Here is a 26,562-nt window from a genome sequence, read left to right as displayed (position 1 = left end):
TCATTATACGGCAATTTTACGTTGTATGATTTTGTCAGTCTCTCTACGTTTATATTAAATTTAGTAGTGTATTTCTGTGGTTACAGCAGTTGTTGTTTTGATAATATGCTGATTGAAGTCTTGTTATTTATTTCATATACTATTAGATATCCTCTATAACAGCTCTGAAATGCCTTATTTGAAGCCTTCTAATTGTGCTATTACTGCTGTGTATCACAATCTTACGGAAATCGTACACTTGTGATTCCACCATGCTTGTGACACAGTGGGTTTCTGTTAAGCATTATGGTGTTTATTATAGTTGAAATATTGTTAGTAGTCAACTAAATTGTTTTATCCTTGTTGTTTATGTTAATGCAACAATTTGTATTATTATGCTTTGAACTATTGTCATGTCCACATCTTTATGCAGTGACACACAACCATTTTCATGAGAAAATAAATTCGTCATAATAAGTAAAAATGTTGGTTTCTTATTAATTTGAAGAACTTTGCTGGAAAAAATATGCAGAAGTTTATAAAATTGTTAATAGCAATGAAAACAGTTGCAACTTAAGCAATGCAAATACAACAAATTCATGACATCAGACATTCTATGTAATATATTAATGTTCAATGAACACAGATTCAGAACGGTGGCTTAACCACATGCTAGTGCATTTTCTTTCAGAGTATTGGGAACTGACCAAAAAAGGGGGTAGTGGCACACATGTGAGTGAGTTTAGTTGTGCATGAGTAGCTCATTGAGCAAGAGCATTGTCCATGGAAGATAATGATGTAGGAATCTAACATACATTGTTTTGATTATTTAGTTTTGAGCTTTTCATTTCCATAAAAAGATTTATTCAATCATTTTCTTCATGTGCAGGTACCACGGTCGTATATATGCTAAAAAAAACATTTTAAATGGTTCCATCTCGGCTGTTTTAAAAAGTATTCACTTTTTTTACACCTTGCATAAATGGGCAGTTTCAGCCTTACTGCCCATTTGAAAGTGTAGTAGATGTCAATATACAGTAAAATTATCAGGTTGTAAAATGACGGACATAGCCAAGCGTAGAGAGAGCACATAACGTGCAAGTATCAAAATTAAAACCAGAATGCTTACTGGGAGCAGCAACAGTCATCTTCACGGTTAATGGCACATTATAGGTCACTGCATGTGCTTGCTTTCATTGGAACAACCTATAAATTAGCTAGACCTGATGTTTTATAATCTGATAATTTTACATTGTATTGACAAACTGCCAGTTGGGTTCTTCAGCTGTTGTTTGCTGACATTTCACCAGCACCAGTGGCTGGCTTTGTTAGAGCTTCACCCACCACCAGCAGTGGAGGGCGAAGCTTTGACAATGCCAGCCACTCATGCAGGCGAAACGTCGGAAAAATCATCAGACAAACGTCGGGTGAAGAACCGAAGACAGAAGCTGAAGGGCAGTTTGTCAGCAAGTGGCCACGAAAGCCTTAACAATTTTGTCTTACATTATATTGATGCCTACTGCACTTCAAGGCCAAAAATTTCCATTTGTGCAAGATGTAATAAAATAAATACTTGTCAACAACAGCCAAGATTGAAACCTTTAAGATTTCTTTTGTGTAGATATATTCTAGACATGGGCTGATTGCAAAGAATCCTGAATATATCTTCACTATAGCCTTGTAATAGGAAGGCAAAAGTGTTTGATGGGCCATCTCTGTTGACAGCTACATATGACCTTACGTGCTTCTGTTTGGATACACAATTGCTTAGAGAGACAGGTAGTATTTTAGGTCATGATATTAGATGATCACACAAAAATTAAGCATATTAATCATTTTTGAAGACATTTTACTTACAATGGTACATCTAGTCAGTTTCTGCTAGGTGCAGTAGTTAGACCTGAAATGAAAACTGCTGAGCAAATGTGAGTTGTACCCCATCTGTGTCTGGCCAGCCTTGGATAAGGCAAACATTGCAAACCCATGTAATTGTTTCACTCTCTTCTTGAGAGGCAATGCTTACTGTTGTAGTGAATGTTCTTGGTGCATGGGACCATTGCTTTTCACAATATATATAAATGACTTAGTAGATAGTGTCGGAAGTTCCATGCGGCTTTTCGCGGATGATGCTGTAGTATACAGAGAAGTTGCTGCATTAGAAAATTGTAGCGAAATACAGGAAGATCTGCAGCGGATAGGCACTTGGTGCAGGGAGTGGCAACTGACCCTTAACATAGACAAATGTAATGTATTGCGAATACATAGAAAGAAGGATCCTTTATTGTATGATTATATGACAGCGGAACAAACACTGGTAGCAGTTACTTCTGTAAAATATCTGGGAGTATGCGTACGGAACGATTTGAAGTGGAATGATCATATAAAACTAATTGTTGGTAAGGCGGGTACCAGGTTGAGATTCATTGGGAGAGTGCTTAGAAAATGTAGTCCATCAACAAAGGAGGTGGCTTACAAAACACTCGTTCGACCTATACTTGAGTATTGCTCATCAGTGTGGGATCCGTACCAGGTCGGGTTGACGGAGGAGATAGAGAAGATCCAAAGAAGAGCGGCGCGTTTCGTCACTGGGTTATTTGGTAACCGTGTTAGCGTTACGGAGATGTTTAATAAACTCTAGTGGCAGACTCTGCAAGAGAGGCGCTCTGCATCGCGGTGTAGCTTGCTCGCCAGGTTTCGAGAGGGTGCGTTTCTGGATGAGGTATCGAATATATTGCTTCCCCCTACTTATACTTCTCGAGGAGATCACGAATGTAAAATTAGAGAGATTAGAGCGCGCACGGAGGCTTTCAGACAGTCGTTCTTCCCGCGAACCATACGCGACTGGAACAGGAAAGGGAGGTAATGACAGTGGCACGTAAAGTGCCCTCCGCCACACACCGTTGGGTGGCTTGCGGAGTATCAATGTAGATGTAGGTTGAGGCCCACAAGTGTGTCTGCTTTTATGAACATTTTAGAACCCACGAATTTGCATTCCAAGTGACAACATTTATCCCAAATGATTTTGTGTGTTGGTAGGGAATATTGATCCCCATTTACAAAAGGCACATTGGTGGAAAGTCCTGCTAATGTATTTTTATGAAATAAGACAGATAACAAATACCAGGTCGTGTGTTTGAATGGTTTTGCTGTAGTGAAATGGCAGCCAGGAAAATTTTGTTGGTAAATGCCCCCGCTCTTTGTGGCTTTCCCTACAGACACACAAGGGTAGCTGGGTTTTGCGATATATAACCTGCAATGCTGCTCTCTGAAACAATGATGTTTGTTCAGGTAAACCATCTTTTCAGAAGTGAGAAATTGGAAGTAACCACTTACTGTGACAATCATAATATGAGGGCTGTTCAGAAAGTAAAGTCTGATTGGTCCTGAAATGAAAACCACAGTGAGAATCAAAAACACCTTCCAGCTACCTCTCTAAATAGTCGCCTCTCTGCCTTAGATATTTGTTGTGGCGTTATACACACTTTCCAGTACCTTCGTCACAGAAAGCAGCTGCCTGTGCTTTCTGCCAGTTCCCTACACTGGTCTGCCTTTCGTTATTTGTGCCAAAATGTTGTCTTCATAGTCAGTGATTCATGTGAGAAGAGATGAACAATGGAGGGATCTAGTTGAGAGTTGTATTGTGGGTGATCAAACACTTCCCATTGAAAACACTGCAGGAGCGTTTTCATCACCCTCGCAGAATGCGGCTGAAAATTGTCTTGAAGAAAGAAACGCACATCATCTGTGTTATGTGAGCTGCATAGCTCACCAGATCCACATACTTGATGGGAGACACTCTTCTGGCATTCCTACATGATCACCTTGTGTTCTGAATGGAAAAGAACAATGTGAAGCGATCGACAGGCACACTAAAGATACTGCCGAACACATCTGTGCAAAGTTCCATCAGATTTTCACAGTGGTTTCCATTTCGCACCTAATCTGATCTTACTTTCCGACTATGCCTTGTATCTTGAACCCTGAACTACATCAATTTTTTTTTCATTTATTAACTTAGAAACAGCAAATTAGCAGAAGAAATGTGTAGGTGAAGTGCTGCTCAGTGTTGAAATTAAAAATTAAGTGGTTATGGATCTACCTGGAAAGGGGGGGGGGGGGATGATATTTGTGTTTACTTCCATTCAACAATGCTGGTTTTGTCCAAATAAATGAAGACTGCTTTTATGCACCATAGTGTTGACTTGCATGTCAATGATAGTATGCCACTGTGGTGCCAAAGAGTGGCCCGTTCACCTTGGAATGACAAGGCAATCAAACATAGAAAAATGTGACTCAGCCACATACAACCCAGAAAAGATGCATTTCAGAGTTACTGGTGTGCATTTGTGATGGATCCAGAAACTTTTCTATTAACTAGTGTACAAGAGGTGCCTGAAAAGTTCTCAGCCTCGCCCAGAGATAGCAGCACTAATTGCATGACCCCCCCACATTGATACACGCATTAGTAGACGCCACTTAAAATTTGAAGTCATTCTGGCAGCAGTTGACTGTAGGCTGCCTTTTGAAGCAGTTGCGTTGTGCGTGATTTTGAAAATATTAAAAAATTGACTATTTTACAGTGATTAAATTCGTTGTAAATGTGTGTAGCAGCTCTTCACGTGCAGTTTCCACCATGAAGAAATGTACGGCCGAGTTTAAATGTGGCTATGAAAGCAGCTAACATGATCCATGCAAAGGATATCCATTAAGTAAAATTACACCGAAAACCATTGACAAACTGCATGGTATGATTTTGGAAGATTAGCGTATCAGGGTGTATGAAATTGCTAATACTCCAGGGATATCAAAGGAACCTGCTGGTCTTGCACTAGGAATTGAACATGAGAAAGCTTTGCACAAGATGGGTGCCATATGGACTTATTGTGGATTGCAAACACATTCACATGACGCTATCTGAAAAGTGCTTGGTGCATTTTAAGAAAAACAGAAGTGACTTTTTGCACCAGAACATTACAGTAAATGAAACATGGATTCACCACTATACACCCAAATTCAAACAGCAGCTTATGCAGTGGATAGAAGCCGGTTCTTCAGCTTCGTAGAGGACAAGAATAATGCCATCGAAGGGAAACAGCACGGCGTCTGTGTTTTTTGGATGCAATAGGAATTTTGTTGATGGACTATCTTGAAAAAAGTAAAACAATAACTGGAAAATACTACTCTCAGCTTCTAATTAAACTGGATGCAAGCACTTTTGAAAACAGCTCAAGGAAAAAAACATTGTCAGAACAAAGCACCTGCCCTCAGAAGTGTCCTGGCATTTGGGAAATTGAAGGATTTGCACTATGAAGTGTTGGAACACACCCTATTCCCTCAATTTGACTCCCTCGGACTTCATCTGTTCTCAAAACTGAAGAAATTCCTCGCAGGTCAGCTTTTTGTCCAATCAAGAAGCCACTACAGCTGTAGATAGGTACTTTGCAGCACTTCCATGGGAACACTATGCAGTGGGGATAATGGTGTTGGAATGCATCTGGATTAAATGTGTTGATGTTAGAGGACATTGTTTAAAAATAAAACTTCTTTGAAAGTGTAAATTTGTTTTTTTCATTATCAGATCAAGAACTTTTCAGACTGCCCTCAGTCATGGCAGAAGACAGATAATACTGCACGATTGGAAAAGAAACTGCACATGCCAATAGTTTATAGATCACTTTAATGGCAGAGCTGCCGCCCTGCCTTCCCCAATCCCTGCCTGCAAAGAGCAGGGTGGGGTTCTCTGTTCGTAAAATAGTAAAAGATGGAATGTACTCCGCACCAGTATTTGCCAATAATGTATGTTCAAATCTCTCCATACTTATCTTAATATCCATTTTGTTCCAGAAAAACCGAGCATCCTCTAAGGCTTCCTCTGTTGGTGGAAGGAACAGAGTAAATTTGGGGCAATGCCACATTGGTAAAAAGGCTCACATATTGAACTGAAATATGAACTGGTTCCAGCTGCATGTTGAGCAGCTAAAACTCAGTGGTGTTTTTACTATTGTGTGTCTGTACTGTTAATAAGAAACACAATTTGAGCTTTATAATGTCACTAAGCTAAGAGTTGGATTTAACCCTCCACGGAAAGGACAACTTTGTTTGTATAAAAGCCATAGCTGACATATGCACAGTGCACTCACTGTGTTATGGATCCAGTCTCCACAGTTGATCTCTCACTTCTCTGCCATAGTACCCATTGTCTCATAGGAATTTATTAGTGATTTACATCACAGAGACCAACTTCCCTCTCTGATTACCCTCATCAGACGGAGCAATAGATGGAAGGATGCCATGTAAATGATTTCTCATTAAGGCAAACTAGACACATTACTATTAACTATTAATGTTCGAATGTTACGATAGTGTAATCCCTCTCACAGCAGTTTTACAGATCTGTAGGGGCTGGTCATCTGTAGATAATTTCATGACCTTCTCAGTTTCAAGAAAAAAAAATTATATTATGTTGTTGTCTTCTATAGCTGTATGTAAAAGACATTCAGGTCAAGCTGAACAGTACATCATCTTTTCTGAACCTAAACAGCTTTTAAAACATTTTGAGAGTGAGTTTAGGGAGATTTCATTCCACTGGCTATACTTCTTTTCCATTCTCTCCGCCCCCCCCCCCCCCCCCCTCTTCTCTCTCTTTCTCTCTCTCTCACACAAAACACACACACACACACACACACACACACACACACACACACACACACACACACACACACACACACACACACACACACACACACACACACACACACACACCCACACCCTTTTATGCCAAGGGATAAACACAGTAAGCAGTTTCATATGGATGTAAGTTGCAGTCGTTATTTGAGATGAAATGGTTTCACAGGATAGAGAAGCACAGAGAGCTCCATCAAACCAGCCTTCAGGCTGAAGACAACAACACAAGCCATTTACATGGTTTCATGTATTGCTCTATCTGATGAGTGTACTCAAAGAGAGCTGGTCTTTATGAGGTACATTATTAATCAATTTCCATTAGACATTGGCACATACTGTGATAGTTTAGGGAAACTCTAGTTAAAAGTATCTTCATTGCAGTAGCTTGGAGGCAATTAATGACTAATTGTGATATTGCCATTTTGAAAAGTATTGACTGTAAGTTTTGAATCTGAATGCTTGCGTGTACAAGTACATTGCTAAATTATTTTGTTTCATACCTCATAAAGTTGTCCCAAATGCAACCATTGTAAAATCCATTCTCTTGAGTTTTTAAGATTTTTTTAATTACAATTCTCAACCATTGTTTTCTTGAATAATGACTTTCCTTGGATTTTGTTGTGGATGAAATTTTAGCTGATTTAATACCAAAGCTTGTGAAGGAATTTTCTGACCACAGGCGCATAAGTAGGCAAATTCTTGTTGGGTGGGTTTAACTTTTGTAACTAAAGTTATATTAGTGAAGTAAAAAATTGCATTAAATGTATACAGGCAGTTTCACATTATTAGCCAATCAAGAAATCTTTTTGTGTAAGTATTTGTTGTAGAGTATATACTGTACAAACAGAGATAAAACATAGGCACATTATTTTCATGGTTCCTTACCTAAGATGAGTTATAAAAAAAAATCAGGGATGAGGTTTTGAAGTAAAAGAATCCAAAATATTCTGATGTAATATGTAACGAAAAAAGTTGTATTCTCAGTCATTACTCGGTAACATCTGTGTCAGTGATTTAAGTATCTCTGCATCAGTGAGGAATTATTGTGAACTTAGAAATTGGAGGAAAAACACAAATATGTATGGTGTTCCATATGATGATTTGCTACTGCTCTCACTGAGTATTATGTCCTGGATCTCTTGTCTTGTGACACTGCGTTATCATTTTGTTCCTCGTACCCTCTTCATGCACCTCTTTTGCCTGCATTGCCTGTGGTCAGATTCAGAACAGCACATTTTTCATAACCAAATAATTTTCTTTCTCTTTTGTAAACTTTTGTTTAGTACATTTTTTAGGCATTTCAGATGTCTGTATGCTACAGTAGACTAATATGATAATTGTAGATATTACATATTGTCGCAACTAGACCCATTAGCTTTTATTTATTGACAAATTTTTTCTTTTCTTTCTTGTGCAGAATGTGTTACCATGTTGTGTGCTGGCATCTGGGCCTGGTGACAATTTCTCAGCTGAGGTTGAAATGATGACACAGGTGAGAAAACACATTTTAAAAAGTAATAGGTATAGCTTTTGATTTTAGTTTTTGAGCAACAAAGACAGATTTTCCATAGGATTACCCCCCCCATGTACACTAATTTTTGGCCTATCGGCTTTACTTGCGAAATGGCTCTTAGTTCTCAAACAAACAAATCTAGGGACTAATGAAACAGACTTTGAATATGTCCTTCAGGAGTGTTATTGCCTACCCCTCCCCTTCTATGTGGGTTATGTAACTGTATTGGTTATTGACAAATGTGTTTGGTGAGTATTTGCTGTCAAAATCCTGATGCCAGGACCTGGCAGCAGTTTCTGAGCCGAGGTTGGGTTACACTTCTTAGTTGCCAGACTAAGTAAAAAAGTTGTTTTAAACTAGGTAACTCAAGTAGTCAAGATATCTCTGAATCCCCGAAGTTCATCCCAATATATACCATTGATATTATAGAGACTCATCTGACTTGTCTTATAAACAGTGTTATGAAAATGCTGGATTTCTACTCACCTTAAAGATGACATGATGAGTTGCAGACAGACAGAACAAAACGACTGTTACACATTGAGCTTTTGGCCAAAGCTTTCTTCAAAGGAAAACACACTCACATTCACACAAGCAAACACACCTCATGCGCACACAACCACTCTCGCTACACACTCCAGCCAGACTCTGGCCAGAGATAGCGGTCATGTAAGCGTAAGGTGTGAAACTCATTGCGTCAGCTTTATGGTGAGTGGCAATCTATCCTTTTCATAATATTGTTATCATCTGTGTGTTTTAGGCCAAAAAATTCTGTGATGTGTTGAAATCCACAACTTTAGTCCCAATTTATAAGAAGCGAGATAAAAACAGTCTTGACAGTTATAGGTCTATATCCCTCATTCGCATAATATCTGAGATTGGAGAGCACAGCATGAAAGAGCAACTATGCCGCCACTTTGAGAAAGTCAACTAATTTCTTCTACACTCATTGGCTTCAGCCCTGGTGTCTTCACCTGTCATGGTAGGGAACTGTAGATTGAATTCTTTTTCAGTTACTACAAGAGTCCTGCGAGATTCTATACTGGGCCCTTTTCTTTTTCTGATGTGTATGAATGATCTACATAGTTCATCGCTCTGCAAATTGGTAATATACACCAATTATACAACCCTTGTAATGACTAACCCCAGTATAGACAAGGTGAAAAGGAAAACACTGAACATGATTGATACGTCTACTTAGTGACTACACAAAAACAGACTATAAAATTAAATGAAAGCAAAACTGAAACTATATACTTTTTCCCCACAAAGTGGGTGCAAAAGTAAATGAATCTGACCCACTGTCAGAGTATAGGAACGTATTCCATCTCTCAAATGAAGTGGGATCTGCACCAGAGCAGTTGCGCACTACTATTGCAAGTGCTTTAGTAAGCAAGGAAATTAAAACCCTGTGTCAATAAGAAACAGCTTATGTCTTCAAACTATGCCTTCTTTCACTCTCACTTAAGGCAAATGCCGGGATGGTTCCTTTCAAAGGGCACGGTCGACTTTCTTCCCCATCCTTCCCTAATCTGATGAGACCGATGACCTCGCTGTCTGGTCTCCTTCCCCCAACAAACCAGCCAACCACTCTCACTTAGCATATGGAAATATCAAGTGGATCATATGTGCTGGTGTGAAAACAGTGTTCACATGGCAGAAAATGGAAAAGGCACCAAGAACAATTACAAGCATTTCAAACAGAGAGCAGAGATTTTTGCTAACCACAGATTAAATAACCAATAAATAATAACAATATCTTTCCTCCATATTAAAGCATGTCTGCTTCACTGGAAAGCAGCCTCAGAGACATTAACTTGCAAAAGTGCTGTTCACCGTTATTAAACAAAGACCAGAAAAAACACTAGATCAAGTGCATGTCAAAATAGATTTAAATGTACTGGCATGGAGCTGTTTAGTAAACTACCCCTGACAGTGAGAGACATATCGCACCATACAAATAATAGAGTATACTTTGAAGTATCTTCAGGACCTATTGATCAGCAGTTATGGGAGAGAAGAATTTTGTAGTAGTTTGATAGCCTAAATCTAACATAATTTTTAATGTAAAATCTTATTATTGTACATTTGCATAAGTGCAGTTATCAAAATCCATGTTTTGTACATTATTAGTGGTTGGTGAAGTAGTAAAATAAAAATATCCCAGATTAATGAACTGGCTAGAGAAATACTGATAATGCCTTGCAGACAAGCAGACTTGAACATTATTCATTACTTACAACACCTGGACAGTCATTTTCCTTTTCAGATGCAGCTCCAGGGATGTGTTGACAAATGGTAAGACAGTAGGATTTACAATTATTGCATATTGAGGGTGGCACTGATACTGTAATACCACACTTAAAATGCACCACCAACTTTGTGTAAATTGAATTGTATTACAACTCTTTACTTCTCTTGATAATTCCATTGTGGTGTTCGGGTTCTGGTATGCATTACAAAGGAGAGAATAGTAGCTTTTATAAACTTGTAGGGGGCAACACGTGTTCCACCCTATCAGTAATATTTCATTCAGACCGAGCCTATTATATATGATGGGTTTCTCATGTCCTTTCCAGATATCATTATATGTTCATTGGTTTGTGTTATATATATGTGCTACGCTTGTCTCGCATATTACTGATACACTCACTCACTCTGATGATGTATGGCAGAAGGGTCATTGTGGTATGTCACTTCACTGGGTGTTAGCTTTGTGAACATTTCGGGCATCCTTTGTGAGGTACCCATTATTCCTCGGAACACGTGTAATGTTGTTTGTGGCAGCTAAAGTGATGTGGCTCATAAACACTTGCTGAGTTCTCACTGTAGGGTAATTTTGAAAAATTTGTTTTTGTTTCATATTGTGCCTAAACATCAGTGATGTCAGAGGTAACAGCATGGTGACACAAAGGCACTTTCGTTGTGAGATGTCCAGTGTTGGGTAGTGGCTTCAAGGCATCAAAAATGCTACAGACTTATGTCAAACCCATTAAGCAGCATTAATATCTGTAAAGATGGCTTTAACACTTTGGAGACGGGCCACATGGAAGAATATTGGGCCTAGGACACAGACCATTTATGCCGTTTTTTAAAGCCTTACTGGCTTGCATGTAATCGATGTACCTTAAAGGGTAATATGTGTTAAAAAGGGCCAAGCATCAAGATTTATTTTTCATATTGCTTTAGTTCTTTGTTAGATTAGAACAGAAAGTGTTTATATCTCCCCCCCCCCCCCCCTCCAAAAAAAGAAAAGAAAAAGAAAAAAAAAGGTGAGGTGAGTTATTGAGCAGTTCCTTCCACTCGAAGTTCCAAAAATTCTTGGTCACACAGGCAACATGATGTATTTGTTGCGGAAACAGCAAACTCCGAAACCCAACAAGTATCTGTTAGAAAATACATCAATGCAATCCTATTGGCCCAGCCATTCACAACAGCTGCTGTTACAGTCTCTAATGTTTCTTTCAAAATAATTATAGAAATCAACAACAGAAGGAAGCACCAGTTAAGGGGCAGGTTGTGAGCCGTCTGTACATCGTTTTCATACGAAATGAGTCTAGTTTCCGAGCAATAAGTGGCTCGCACATCTACGAAATAACAACCTGATCTATGCTTGGGTGTGGTCTTTTTAACACAAAGTTGCAGCCCAAGCTATGCTCAGGCTTGGTCTCCAAAGTGTTAGATAAATTTTAAAAAATATCTGAGTAGATTTTTCTTTCTTTAAGTAGACTGAAAATTTTTGCATTTGTTAGTACTTAAAATGTAATATAGGTTATCAAAGACTTTCACATAATTTTCAAAAAGTATGTCTCCTTTAAATTATAGCTCTGCAACAATCTAAGACACAGACTCATTCTCTGTTTGCTCCTTGAGCCCCTCTTTAAGAGTCCCTGTCAATTTGAGATCCGAGTTGTTATAGCAAGGCGATAAATTCTCTTCATAAAATTGAGGTCTTGGCACGTTGTGTAGACGTATGGAGCAAGGAATATAACAGTGGTAGAATATCTTATGTGAATGATTAAAATGTTGGATTCCAGTGTAATAGTAAGGTTGAATAGCTGAAGATGTCATATCACTGGTAGAGTGCCATAATAGTTTCCAAGTTACATACAAATGGAATCATTTAGAAGAGGTTAATAGAAAAAACAGGCTGTTAATAATATTGTAATTTTTGGAGAATGTTATGCAATGTTCTTGAAGGAGGAAAGCAAAAAAAGTTGAAAGTTCTCTTCATGAAATAGAAAATTTGCCATCATGCAGTGTGTTGCTGTTTTTGTGATTAAAGATTGTGATTTAGAGGGAACAGGGTGCAAATCCCAATTCAGCAACTTAAATTTATTTTTTATTGGTTCCTTAAATGACTTCAGGCAAATGTTGGGCTATTTCCTTTGAACAGCACATGAGAAAGTTCCTTCAGCTCCATAGTAGAAGAAACTAGTATTTATTATACAGTACATGCAACTATAGCAGTCAAACCATTTCATGTGCAGAAGTCCAGCAGCTGTCATTGTTGATGGTTGTATTTTGTTTTGTTGAACTGTTTTTAGGGTGCTCATGCTGGAATTGGTGTTGAAGCAGTTCCTTGTCCATCGCAATAGCTACCTACAGCTCCATCTCAGAAGCCAAAGCCAAAGTTCACCATTCACTAAGAGTCTCAATGCTCAACAGGAAGCACAAAATATAATGGATGTGGCACACGGGAGAAATGAGGGTTCTATTTCATTAATTATTTCTCTCCTTGTGCATGCATGAAGGGTGGGAGGTGCTTATTTTCTTCCTTTCTGCACCTTTTAAATTTGAAATAAATCATTAACACTTCTCATTATATCATAAATAATGGGTTTTGAAACCACAGTCTTTGACTGATGTGATGCTCATTGGGAAAGTGCCAGACTGCAGATTTAAATGTCTGGGGTTCATTTGTCCTGACTCTTATAGGTTCTTTTACCTATGACAATCATTTGTTAATGTGCACTGTTGTTCAGAGTCCAAATTAAACTGTATGTCACTCTATAACTGGCTGGTTTCTCAGTTCAGATACTGGAGCAATGCAACGGCATACAACCTCTAATAGGGTGTGTTGGTGTTGGTGTTTAGACCAACCTTAAGATTGATGACAGCTTTACATTTTAATACTTTTCCGAAGTCAAATGACATTTTCCAGATATTACTATTAGTCCTGTGTGTTCCACTGTCTGTTTTTAGAATCTCCATAAATATTACTGTTTGCTGATACATGTATTGTTTATAAATACTATATATGTTTTGTGATATTTCCTACGTGACTTAAATACAATACACATTATTTTTATTCTCTTTTAGTTCTTATTGAAGGCCATAAAGGAGAAACAAGACATCATAGAGTCCTTCGAGACCAAGCTTGCTGCAGTTACACAAGAAATGAAAATTAAGGATGCTCACACAATGAAGTTAGAAGAAGAGATATGTGAATTACACAATTGTCTGAAGGTGCTCCAAAGCCAGCAGGTGAAGGGAGCAGGAGGAACAATCCAACAAGCCAACAGAGGAATTGATAATGAGGTTTCAGATTTAGTTAAAAGCATTGAATCTAAAATGCAGAATATGTTGTTGTGCGAAGTACAGGAGAAAAATCGAGAAATTGAAAGGTTAAACGCAGAACTTCGCAAACGTACAACAAATCTCCAGGAATTGGTAAACAAGGAATTGTGGGATAAAAATAGAGAGATCGAAAAACTTCAAGATCGTTTAAATATAATGTGTGAAAGAAAAGATTTGCAAATTAAGACTGTAAATCAACAGCTAACTACTAAGGAGTTACAGTTAAAGGCACTGCAAGAAAAAGTCGTAGAGTTTCTTACAAAGGCCGGTATTCCTACGGCTCTGGTCTTTAAAGAACTTCAGTTAATTAATTTTACGCAGACTGAAGGTAACAACATCTCTGATGTTACGAAGGACAAAGCCAGACATTTACATGTGTTGTCATCTGCTTGTGTTGATGTAAATCCAAACTTACAGTCTAACTTGTTGGCAACAATGGAAGAAAATAAGTATTTATCACAGAAAGTGGAAGAGTTGCAAGAACGAATCCGGAACACTCCTGAAAGAGATACTGAGAGCAGAATTGTGCAGAATTTGCGTGCAGAGTGTTTGAGGCTCAAAGAAGAACTGGAAGTTGCAGAGAAGAGATGTAGAGATGCAAGGGAAGGAATTACAATACTGACACGTCGCTTAGAAGAACTTGCACTGTTTCTAAGTTCACTGTTACAAAATCGAGAACTTCTGCGTGGTCTCAGCATTCAACGACACCGTGTACTAAAACAAGCTGTGGAAAACAGCATTGAATTATCAAGGCGATTGTCTTTATCTTTTGCTTCGTTTCATTCAGGGAATGACAGTGCAAATTTTATGCAGACAACTACACTATCTGACATAATGTCTCTCAGTAGTCTGTCAGAATTTTTGAAGGAAAAAGTTAGTCAAGATGATACTACTAATGATGTTTGCAATATTGCTACTGATATACCTAATGAATTTGATTTGAAGTGCTCCTCTATATCACCATACAATAAACCCATAACTGGAGCTGCTGACAACGAATTGCAACAAAACTGCACAAAAGAACTTACTACAACAACTGACCTTATCACATTTACTCCACCAGTGTCCAAAAGTGCTGAAAATGCTAATGAGGCATCTCTTTCATCAATGACATTTTACAACAGCTGCCATACTACAGTTTATCCCCAGCCGGGAAGTTTAGGAGCAAATGGTGAAAATGCACAGTCTCTGTCAGATGGTGCTAAACTGCCTGGTGGAGAACAGGTATTTCAGCACATCAGTAATAGTCAGTGTCAGACTGCAAAATCACCACCCCTTATATCATTTTCACTAGCTTGTGAGGATACAGCGAATAAAGGTAAGATGTTATTAGATAAAAGCTTGACATATTCTGATTTTCAAAGAGAGAACACGATTCAGAAAGAGTGTGGTTCTTGCATAAAAGTTGTTTCAGAAAATAAAAACCAGTATCTGTCAGATTCTGAAGCATGGTCTGAACCAGACAGAAATGTATCTATGGAGAGAATTGGGCTTCAAGATGAACATAGCAAAGCCCTTTGCGTCAATGGTTCTAATACACTGAGAGCAAGAAATTCACGAATTCAGGAGTCTGATAATTCGTCAGAGGCTTCAGAAGATACTGCACAAGAAGATGTAAGGATGCCAGGTAATACATGCTATTGTTTTCTAATTATGTTAGGGTTTAAGTTACTATATTATACTTTTGTTTTGCTGACCTACATATTGGGAAACTGTTTTAGTAATTGGACTAGAAAATCAGGCAGACTGTAAGAATTATATTTATTTTATTTGGTTTCTATTTATTAAGTCTATATCTGACACACACATCCAATCCATAAACAAAACTTTGAGTAATGATGATGCTGTTTGTTAAATCGCTCATTCCACAAGGGAACTTGATAAAACAAATAGGATACAAAAGAAAATTAGAGTAATTGTCGAGGGGAAATATCAGTTAACGTCACTAAAACCATATAAATCAAAACTTAAAATGTTATAAGAAAGTTGTGTTAAAGATTTCTTGTTTGAGACAGTGATTGCCAGATGATGAATAATTCGATATGATAGTACCTCATTGAAAATGAAAGTTTATTAGTCTTTACAGAATTTCATTTAAATTAAATGGACTTAGCCCACAGTTTTGAAAGCCAGTGAGTATTAAACTACATCCCTTGTTAACTGTGTAACACCATTTCACTTGTAACCCTGTCTTCACTAAATCAATTAAGCATTAAAGGAAAGTCCATGAAGAAACTCATTTAACTTTGTCACAAACTGTGTACTATACAGGGATGGCAAAGTCCATTGAGTGACTCGTTATCTGATTATGAGCTAACACAATTTGATTGTACATGTTATTCCAATTTTTATTGAGACTGCAACTTTAACTGATGCAGGAACAGTTACATATTTCATATTTCAACCACTTAACACCAACCTTCCTCCAGTGAACTGATGCGTACAGTATTTACCTTTTCTGTTAAAGTAGGCTTGAACAAGGCTAAAATCCCTGGAAACTGAGTCATTAAAGATTACACAAAAGACTTCCAGGAATCAAGTTTTAATTTTTCCCTCCACATCAGAATCCAGTGCCACTAGAACAAAGATTTTTAACTTTTACCCATTATTTATTTAATACTCATGTTGATGAATTCAGTTGATGAGTATGCTTTCTCTGTGTTGCTACTTTATAAGGTAATAAGCTTACTTGTTTTCCATTTGTATGCAATAGTTTCCTATTCAAGTTTTCCGAAAAAGCTTTATTTTCCTACTACAGATCTTATGATGGCTGTCAAGTCAATCTGGGTATCTATTCAGGTAAAATAAAATAAATTCTATGATTTATTGGTATTTGTGATAGTGGTCTACCAGTCACACTACAACTGGTGTTGCAATACTGACAAATAAGTTAAAGATATAGATATATTGAAATTCAAATAATGATTAATTGAAAGGAGCTGCATCTAGATAGCATGGAGGTTGCATAAGACGACTCTCGTGATTTAATTTCTCATACAAAAACATAACTGTGAGGATACTGAAAAACAAAATCATAGGCATCAGTGACAGCGATGGGCTACTACTCTTAAAGTGGTGTTGGTCAACAAATAAATCACTTGAATGTCTGTGTCAGTATTTGAATAAACAATGATAAAGTAAAATTGCATATATGAACCACTGTATTGTAAATGTCAGTGTTTCAGGTTTCAGAAATTTTACCATTGTTTGAGCCTATGTTCCTGATAATTCATTTTGCTTGAGGGTACAATTGAGTTCTTACAACAAAAGAAATTTTTGATTTTGTGGAAAACTGTAATGAGTGACCTACCAAATGATTACATTCCATAAATATTCTGTTGTGGATATGTTCTGTTTTTCTAACAGACCACAAGAAATACATCCGTTGTGCTGGAAAATATGATATAAAATTAAATTCTGGTTATGATTAGATTTTGTCTTGTTAGAAATTAGTATTGTTAATGCACTGTGAAAGAAAGATGCATTGGGTGCCACCAACTTTCTTGAGGTACTGGTTACAATCAAAAGCATGACAATTTGATCAGTCATTATTGCCAGTAAAACCCAATACTGCCTTATACTTGTCATTCATCTGGAAGATAATGCAAAGCACTTGCTGATGTATTACATTCACCACAATATCACCAAATGTGTTTACTACCATTATTGTAGTACACAAATAGAAGCCAGACACATCTGGAAAGCAATACTTCGTACCATTGCAGAAGATATGACCTGTGGTCACATGCCCATTCTGTTCTAATACAGCAGTAGTTCTTTGGACATCATGGAAGCAGACTTTTACATTGTTGTTTTGCCATGTGAGGAGAAGCCATCATTTAATGGTTTAGTTGTTCAACAACTCCAGGTTTAGCCTGATTATGAAGAACACCTCCTTGGAGCAGGATTTTCAAACTTTCCCTCATTGGAACGATAGTTACCAGTGTGGTGTGATCTTTGATACCAATAGTGTGTAATAATAACATTCTCATTTCTACATTCCAAAATATTTTTAACATCTTTTCAAGCCTTCTATTTTTTCCCTTTTATCTTTGTGCTGCGTAGTCATTTTGTGTGTGCTCAACTGTATACCATTACATTACCCATACTATTCTGCCTCACCATCCTCACAGATTAGATAGAGAGATATTTTACAGCAGAGTGTTTTGTGTCAGTTGCATTATGCACGACTGATTGCCTCTTAGTACTTAGTTATTTGTGGATGTTGACATTTATGCACTCTGTTGTTGCTACTATTGGTACAATAATTATGTGTAGCAATTGTTCAAGTTCAACTCATGTTTACTTGTAGTCTTAGAGTGAGAAGTAAATTTATGCCTCAAATTGATTCCACAGTTAATCGAAGAATTCGGTATGAATCTGGTGAACTGAAACGACTGCAAAATAGGCTTTGTGCATTAGAGCTAATGAATGATGCCCTGAAAAATGAGTTAGAAATACTCCACCAACTGAAGGGGCAACTAGGTGATGCAAAAGATCATAGTGTTACCTCTTTCCAGTCATCACAGTGTCATGAATGTAAAAAATCAACAAATTTTGAGGTAAGTATGTTACTTCATTTATCAGTTACTTCAGTTAATTAAAAAATAACAGATATATATAGATGTGCTGTGCATGCTACTTTATGAAATGAAAGAAAGTTAGAATATAAGAACTTGTATGTTAAACCCGAAAATATTGCTTCAGATAATTGATTTCTCACTTTTGTTGAAGAATTTTTTTTTCACATAATTGATAAAGTATGTCTGTAAATTGAATAGCAAGCACACGAGTCCCCTCTCTTTCTCTGTCCTACTATGTTACAAGGAGCTCCTACAGGCTGATCCTTAAAGTTATACTGACCCTTTCACATTAAATCAGTGACAGTGCAGTGCACAGACACATCTGAAGAATGTTTATTTTCCAACAAGCATGTTAACATGATATGGAATACATAAATCAGTAACCATATTATGAAAAGAAAAGTTGCTACTCATCATATAGTGGAGATGCTGAGTCGCAGATAGGCACAACAAAAAGACTGTTGCAAATAAAGCTTTCGGCCATTAAGTCCTTTGTCAACAATATATATAGGCACACACACACGCAAACACAACTCGTACACATGAGTGCAGTCTCAGGCAGTGTAGTTTCAGTTGCCTGAGACTGCAGTCATTTGTGTGAGTTACGTGCGTGTGTGTGCACCACAGCTTCTGCTTGCTCTTCGGCTTACAGGCAGCCTACATGATATTTAAAATTTTCATAGTTTTTTACAGTTGACTGAAGCAAGATTAAAATTTTTGCTTAAAGTTGTTTGATTTTCTTACCATTTCTTGTCGCACCTTTAAATTCTCTGCCCTGTATGCATGTAAATTGTCCCAATTAATTAATACATTTGAAATGCTGATACACTTCTTTCAGCAGCCACTACCAGCTATACATGTACTGAAACATACATTTTCAGTTTTTGGTCAGGTTGATGGGATTGTGTAGCAGCATACATTATCAGAACAGGAAAAATAGTTACCATGTAATTGATCCCAAGTTTGTATTTTTTAGGGAACTGTGTATTTCAGCCAGTGACCACTAATGTTGTAGTAGTTTTGTTTGAGGTTGAGGCAATGTAGCGCAAAATTCACTTTCATACCTATAAATAGATTTTTAAAGTTCTATGAGATAATCATTTACAATTTCCCAGTTCATTAGGGTGTTCACTGGTATTCTTGAATCTGCTTTCTGCGACATTATATTGGAAAATGGTAGGAAGTAGACGATCTGTATGTCATTTGTTTTTGATGCACAGATTGGCATTCAAAGAGACTGGAGGCTGAATCACTTCAGCAGCAAATATCTCATGCCTGTTTACACTTCATTTGAGAATTATAAAAAATTATTTAAACTTAGTGTTTGTTGTGAGAGTTACCCATGAATCATCAGATCTCAGAATGAAAGCACACTGAATCTACAAAGCTAAAAAATGGACATGAGCAATAATACTAAGAAAGAAAAGGTGTGAGAGTATGTTGCGCGAAGCGGTGAGATGATTGTTGTGGGTGATGGAAGACCATGAAAGATTTTATGAGGGATGCAACCGCGAAGGACCCTTACGATGTATATTTCTGTTTGAATTCCATCATGTGGCAGGACCTAAAATAGCGTGCCAAGTCCCTGAAAATTATATTTCTAAGGACTTTTTTTATGCAGTGAGTGTCTACATAATACCAAAGGCACAACTCCAAAGAAGTACCATTACAGTGTAAGTTACAATGCAACAATAGGGATTGCAATGTACTGGGAAATTTGTTTCTTCTATAAACAGTAATTTGAATGATTGCACAGAAATGGTGTAGTAGTGAATAGTGGGGTCAATGTACAACTAATTTCCATTAGAAATCCATGGTCTAGGTGCAAACATGGCATTAATGTGCATTGGGAAATGACAAGTATCACTAACATGTAGTTCATTGAATTAGTCAGTCAATCATGCACAAAACGATGTGATGGTTAAAATTCATGAGACAACAGATTCCTGGGACAGCTGAGACTGTAAATGTTTAAGGCAAACTGTTATTCAGTGGTCTGATTCTCACAGATGTGCTAACACTGTTGTAATGTTGTAGAGACACAGTGTAAGAAATAACACCAACCAAGTTTTATTCTACTCCCACATGAAGAGATCCACAGTAACACTGAATGACACCTAGAGCAATGCTAAGTCTCATAACTATAGAATACATCAGTAAAAAATCTCGTAGGTGAGCATACAATAAGTAAGTAAACATGGCACAGCACTTACTACACCATCTGTCCAGGTTGCAAGGTGACTTCTCTAGGCTTTGCATCATGTGTCATCTGATTACGCATGCAATATAGGGCTACAACAAACATTTCTTACTGCACAGTGCTCCAGCTCTTCTAGGTATTTTTAAGTGCACCAGTATAAATTTCCTCCAGTGCTGTGGACATCTTTACATGTGCTTACTTGCAAACTCCTGAATGCTATTAAACACATTGACACTCACTCACTTTTGTATATCTGTCAGATTTTTGTTCAAAATTTCACAAGATCGATTCAAAGGTCAATCCACTTGGTGTGAATGAGCTTTTGTGGCTTCTTGTTGCTGTTTCAAACAGAATTGCATCTATTTGTTATTATAATGTAATTTTGTAGTTAAAAGAAAGTATACTCGTCAAATGGAGACAGGAGAAGAAAGAAAAGAAAAAACTGTGCTTTCAGGTTAAATGTGTTAGATCAGAAAAGATATTCAGTTCCACTCAGATACCGTGGACAAGAGATGCAGATTATGTTGTTCCAAATACATTGATAGACACAAAGAAAAATTTAAACTTTTTTGTAAAAAATTAGGTATTCTTTTCAGTTTAAATCCCCCGCCCCCTGTTTATCTTCTGATGTTCCTGCTACCTGTATGCAACCACGCAGTGGATATAATTTTGGGGGGGGGGAATATTGTCAATACAAATTTTAAAAAAGTCATATTTAGTTTTTTGCTAGCCTTTTTTCCTTAAAGTACAGTGTTTATTGTTCGTAAACATGGTCTTTATTAAGTAAAGCTATGTTGTTTACTTGTTTTCGATCTTAAAAATGTAGCATTTCACTGGAAATTTGTGTGTCACCTAACAAAATGGTAATATTACATTGAGGGAGAATGGCTGGCCATTACGTACTTGCAGGAGGTGACATTCCAGTACTAAAGTTAAACACATTTAAAAATAACACGGGAAAGAATGCTAGCTTTTGCAGCTGTCCTGTTTGAAGCTAACTGAAATAACTTTCAGTACTACATATACAATACATTATTGATGCTATTCACAATGTGAAAGTAATAGTGTGTTGAAGTCCTGTCACTCCCAGAGACAAAACAGGTATAAGAATCTGGCGCAATCCACAAAATGAATGAAAATCAGTCCACTTGTTCTATAAAATATCAAACTAATGGTCGTTGTCCTACTTTATAGTAGCAGTCTGCATAACACCATATTACTCATTCCAGTAGAGCATCTTGTAACACTAGTGCAATGTATTGCACTGATAGGGGTCACTTGGACTTCTTTACGTGGTATGCATCCAGCAGGTCCTTCCTTGTGGCAACACTTTCTGGTAACCTCAGGGCTAACTGTTTGTGTTGTTCCTTGGGAAATATGCACATATTTATGTAGAAGTTGCCCAAAGAGTTACTATGATACCAGCTATACTAGTGATCACATATGCCTTCAAACTTACCATGTCACTTAAATATGTTGTAATACAACTGTATGAGATCACAAAAGAGGTAACAGTTAATGAAATGTAGAACACACATCATCTTACTTTATATATGTGACATGCCACCCATCATAGATACGGAGTTCATTGCATTTAAAGTCAGTGTTGTCTCCTTCAAACATCAGAGGTGTAATTTTACTAGACACACCAGATGACTTGGCTATTCATTCTTTTCACCTACTGTACAGTACTTACTTGTGCTATCACTAAAACATAACTCATCTCAAGAGTTTTCATCCACCACTTGAAAGTTGTGAATTCTATAGCAGTAATTAATTTTCTTATCTACCTAAATTTTATTAGAAATATTTTTCTTGTATTTAATTTGACTCATGCCAGTTTCAATAGCTGCAGCTGTGAAAGGGATAAAAACTAAAAAGCATTTTTTTTTTGCACTAAAAAATGATTTTTAAATTATTCACAATTTCAGCTACTGGATGCTATTTTTTACATAATTGTTAGTAAATTCTGCAAGCTCTTTTGTGAAACTTAACATTATCAAATTACCTTCCATTAGAAAAGTGGAATGCACTCCACAACCATGATGTAACTTTGAAAACGGTAAAGAGCAGCAATCAGGCAGCATTTCCATTCTAGCAGATCCGGTTTCGGCTAGTAACTAGCCATTATCAGTGCTGTATTTCGGAGGTGTTATACATGTTCTAGTACCTCTACATCTGTTGTTCAGACTCTTGTCTTCAATGAACTATGACAGGTACCTGAACAACTGCTCAGTTCTGTGATTGGTGTCAGCACAGCTGTTCTAAGTGTCGTCATTGTCAGCCGGATGGTGCATTATCTGAAATGGTCTAGTGCCAGAGGCTGAAACCAGTGATGTCCTGTATAATTTATTCAGTTGTTTGTTGTCTTCTGTGCCAGATGGCATTGGCAATGGGTTATATACTCAGATACTGGTTTGGCTAATGAACATTTTAAGTGCAGCTCATGATGTTTAGAAATGTCCTGTAACAATGTCTACTATTAATACAATAAAGAATTAATGATGTTTTCTTCTGTTTCAGGGCCACAAGGCTGATGAAAGATCAGTTACTATTTCAGTTTGCTTGTTAGAACAGATACGAAATCAGAGAGAGAAGCTAGAATCATCACTTGTGCACAATGACTTAATTCGTAAGCAGCTTGAAACAGTTGTTTTAAATTTACCTGTTCCGGAGGTGGACAATGCACACAGTTTATGGCAGAAGCTTAAGGAAACAAGTGAAGACTTAGATCTAGCACAAAATAAAGTTCATCAGTTAGAAAAAGAACTAATTACTGCAAGACTACAGTTAGAAGAAAGCCAGAACAAGATAAAAATATTGGAAACAAACAGCAAAGCTCTACAGGTAAGTGGCTCATGGTTGTAATTTTGTGTGCCCACATGAAATTTGTTCCTTATTATAGGAGAATTTTCCCTGCTGCTTACAGCATAGTGGCTTTGTTCATACATTAGTCACAGAATTTCAGTAAGTTCAATTTGATAAATAGCTGTATAACTGTTTTCTTCATTTTTTGATGTTGTTTATGTTCCAACATTTTGGCGGCACACTTTGATCAGTGCAATTGGAGAATACCCAAATTAGACTGGTTTCTCTGTGTTATTTGTGAAATTCCTCATAGCTTCTAGAACATACTGACAGTGTATGATAACTCTTACTTTCCACTTGCAGGTTTTTAATATAGATTGTGAATGTCATGCTCATTAAGATGATCATTGTTAAATTGGATGCTTTCAGATTTGGTATAACAAAATGTCTTCAGTAACAATAATAATATTATGTTCATCGTATCTGTTCAGTTGATGAAGGATCAGCATTATTTTCTTTTCCTTGTGTTTGAAATTTATGATTTAGAAGTTGTCTGCAGTGATATTAAAGGAGCTGTCATTTGAAACTTACAGTTGTTGTCCTCCAATAATTGCTCAGTTTTAGTGTAATATGGCTCAAAGATGGATTAGTACAGAATATGGCATGTACTCACTAATCTTATTGTCTGTGTTACCATTCCTGTGATAAGGTTGTCTCTGATCGATTTTGTATTTCTGTCACACTGGATTCTTTTGTCTGTTGATCAGGCTGTGAGTTATCCAAACCTGAATAGCCTCCTTTAAAATGTTTCGCTAGGAAAAGCAAGACAGGGATACTTGATCATTGTTCAGAAGTTATTGTGTGGTGCTGTCATGATGTGTGAGACTGTCTTCGTTGTGTGTCAGACTTTAAAACAATGCCCTTGTCATCAGGTGTATTCTTTGGGTATACAATAAATCTCTGGTAAAAAAAATTCATTCACTCACACACACACACACAGAGAGAGAGAGAGAGAGAGAGAGAGAGAGAGAGAGAGAGAGAGAGAGAGAGAGGTGAAAAGGATACATTCAGTAAACTGGCTCACAAAATGAGGGGGATGGGACTGGGAAAAAGACAGAGAATATGACTTAAGCTTGGTAGTGAGTGAGTGAGGGAGTGAGTGAGGACTGGACTTACAACAACAATATCAAGTCATTCACCCTGTGCTTGCTATCAAATAATGGTTGCTATAGCTTCAGATAATTTGTGCTGTGCTTTGGAAAAGATACAGACTTTACAGCAGTGAGAAAGTATTTTCTTTCTTTTTTGTGTGCCTTTCAGTGGCTCAGTGCTTCTATTATTTGGGGAGTTGTTAACTTTTGCCGGCCACGGCGGTCTATCAGTTCTAGGCGCTCAGTCCGGAACCGCGCGACTGCTATGGTTGCTGGTTCGAATCCTGCCTCAGGCATGGATGTGTGTGATGTCCTTAGGTTAGTTAGGTTTAAGTAGTTCTAAGTTCTAGGGGACTGATGACCACGTATGTTAAGTCCCATAGTGCTCAGAGCCATTTGTTAACATTTCTCCATATTGTTTTTGTAAGACAACATAATTTGGACTCTGAAAGGCCTTGTGTCATGATTTGACCCAGAATGGATCAGTCAGAAATTAATATTATGCCTTACACTAAAAGTGTATTTTATTTCAAAACCCTGTGAGCTATGTTTGTCACTAATTACACTGTAAATATTAGCCAACATTACTCCAATGGTCAGATCAGTTGTATTTCTTATTATAAAACAATGAAGCCTTTTCTTGTGGTTGCTAGTTTTGTTATAAAGAATAAAATTTCTCAGATTTGTCACTGAATTTAGTACCATAACTATCTGACATTTCTCATCCATCATTTTGCCGTTAATTTTGATGTTGCAACTTATTTGATGATGTGTTTATCTCAGTATCTTATTTCAAGGGACAGAGTCCAAAGTACAACCGGTCTAAATACACAAAAGACAATTGAAGAAGGCTTAACTGTAAGAACGATAGCTTACTTCACGGTACTATAAATGAAAAAAGTAGAATGAGAGCTACGAGGGAAAGGGATATCACTTAGAGCTGCCACTGACTTCTTTCTCACCCTTCACCAAGAAGAAAGAACCTTCATTTACAGTATTTGACTAGTCTGCAGCTGTGTTTGTGTGTACATTTGACATTTAACACCTCTGTACTGAATTGCTCAGGGGGCTCACAGCTCTTTTTGTGAGGATGTGCACAGCAAGCATGCAGCCACAAGCTGTTGCAGCACCTACTTGCTTTCTTGTACTGCAGTCCCTCTGTGTGTCTGAGTATTCTTGCTTCTACTTTCCTCCCCTTGGTGGCAACCTGTGATGTTGACTCAGCTATGTCTGTAGGTTCTGTTTGTTAATATCTTTATCCATTGTACTCTACATCAACTTTTTGGCTGAAGTAATATTTGGTCCCCTTTTGGGTTTGGCCACCATTTTCAAAATTTTTCTGTGATGTGGGATAACTGGGGGTGAGATCCCTAAGTAGCACCAACTCCCTGCATCATTAAAGATCCTCTGTGCACAATAACTATGTTGGCTTATTTCTGTGCTTAAATGCCCATGCTGTAGCCAATCCAATGTAGTGGGTTTATAAGGTATCCTTTTTGGTAGAGCCACTTGACAACACTTCTGATGCCAGAGTTAGAAGCTCCCCATACATGCCAGGGAGTAGACACACTTCATCTTGGTGCATCAGGACTCCCAGCAGTGGCCATTATGCCAGAAAACTTTTACTGTAGTTGGATGGTGCATGTGGGGAGAAACCTTGATTGCAGTAGCTGGCACGTTTCCATGCGTATAGTTATATCCCAACTGCTTTTCGTACTCTGGCTACCCCATGAAAGGAGGGACTAGTCAGAAGACTGAGAACAGAACAATTTATTCGCTACCTGGAGTGTACTAGAACATATGGTGATTAATTCCAGGTAAGCTGCAGAGCGGCTTAATTAGTAATGCTCCTTCACTACAAGCTTGTTTTGGCTATAGCACCATTCTTGTGGAAACCTGTAGATGATACATTTAGTGAGTATACTTACATTTAAAATAGTTGTACAGAAAAGTCAATTTGCATACATCTAGTTGACATACATGCTCATATTGCATCAGTGTGCAAACTGTCTATTGTTGCTAGGTCACTATAACCTTAGTCTGTATGTAATATTTTTTGCGAAA

General features: G+C 37.5%; 1 protein-coding gene across 5 annotated transcripts in view; it reads left to right on the top strand.

The window, feature by feature from the left end:
* LOC126484389 (centrosomin-like) overlaps nucleotides 1–26,562 on the top strand; it is a 435,221-nt gene that overhangs the window by 381,765 nt on the left and 26,894 nt on the right. For 3 of the 5 annotated variants that reach the window (XM_050107884.1, XM_050107887.1, XM_050107883.1), the window contains exons 9-12: nucleotides 8,081–8,155; nucleotides 13,499–15,383; nucleotides 18,113–18,318; nucleotides 23,063–23,386. In XM_050107884.1, the coding sequence (XP_049963841.1) occupies nucleotides 8,081–8,155; nucleotides 13,499–15,383; nucleotides 18,113–18,318; nucleotides 23,063–23,386 (2,490 nt within the window). The remainder of the gene's footprint in view (nucleotides 1–8,080; nucleotides 8,156–13,498; nucleotides 15,384–18,112; nucleotides 18,319–23,062; nucleotides 23,387–26,562) is intronic. The other 2 variants (XM_050107886.1, XM_050107885.1) reach the window with 2 other exon arrangements.

This window comes from Schistocerca serialis, chromosome 6, assembly GCF_023864345.2.
Source record: "Schistocerca serialis cubense isolate TAMUIC-IGC-003099 chromosome 6, iqSchSeri2.2, whole genome shotgun sequence".
Taxonomy (NCBI): domain Eukaryota; kingdom Metazoa; phylum Arthropoda; class Insecta; order Orthoptera; family Acrididae; genus Schistocerca; species Schistocerca serialis.
This window is presented reverse-complemented; position numbering and strand designations above follow the sequence as displayed.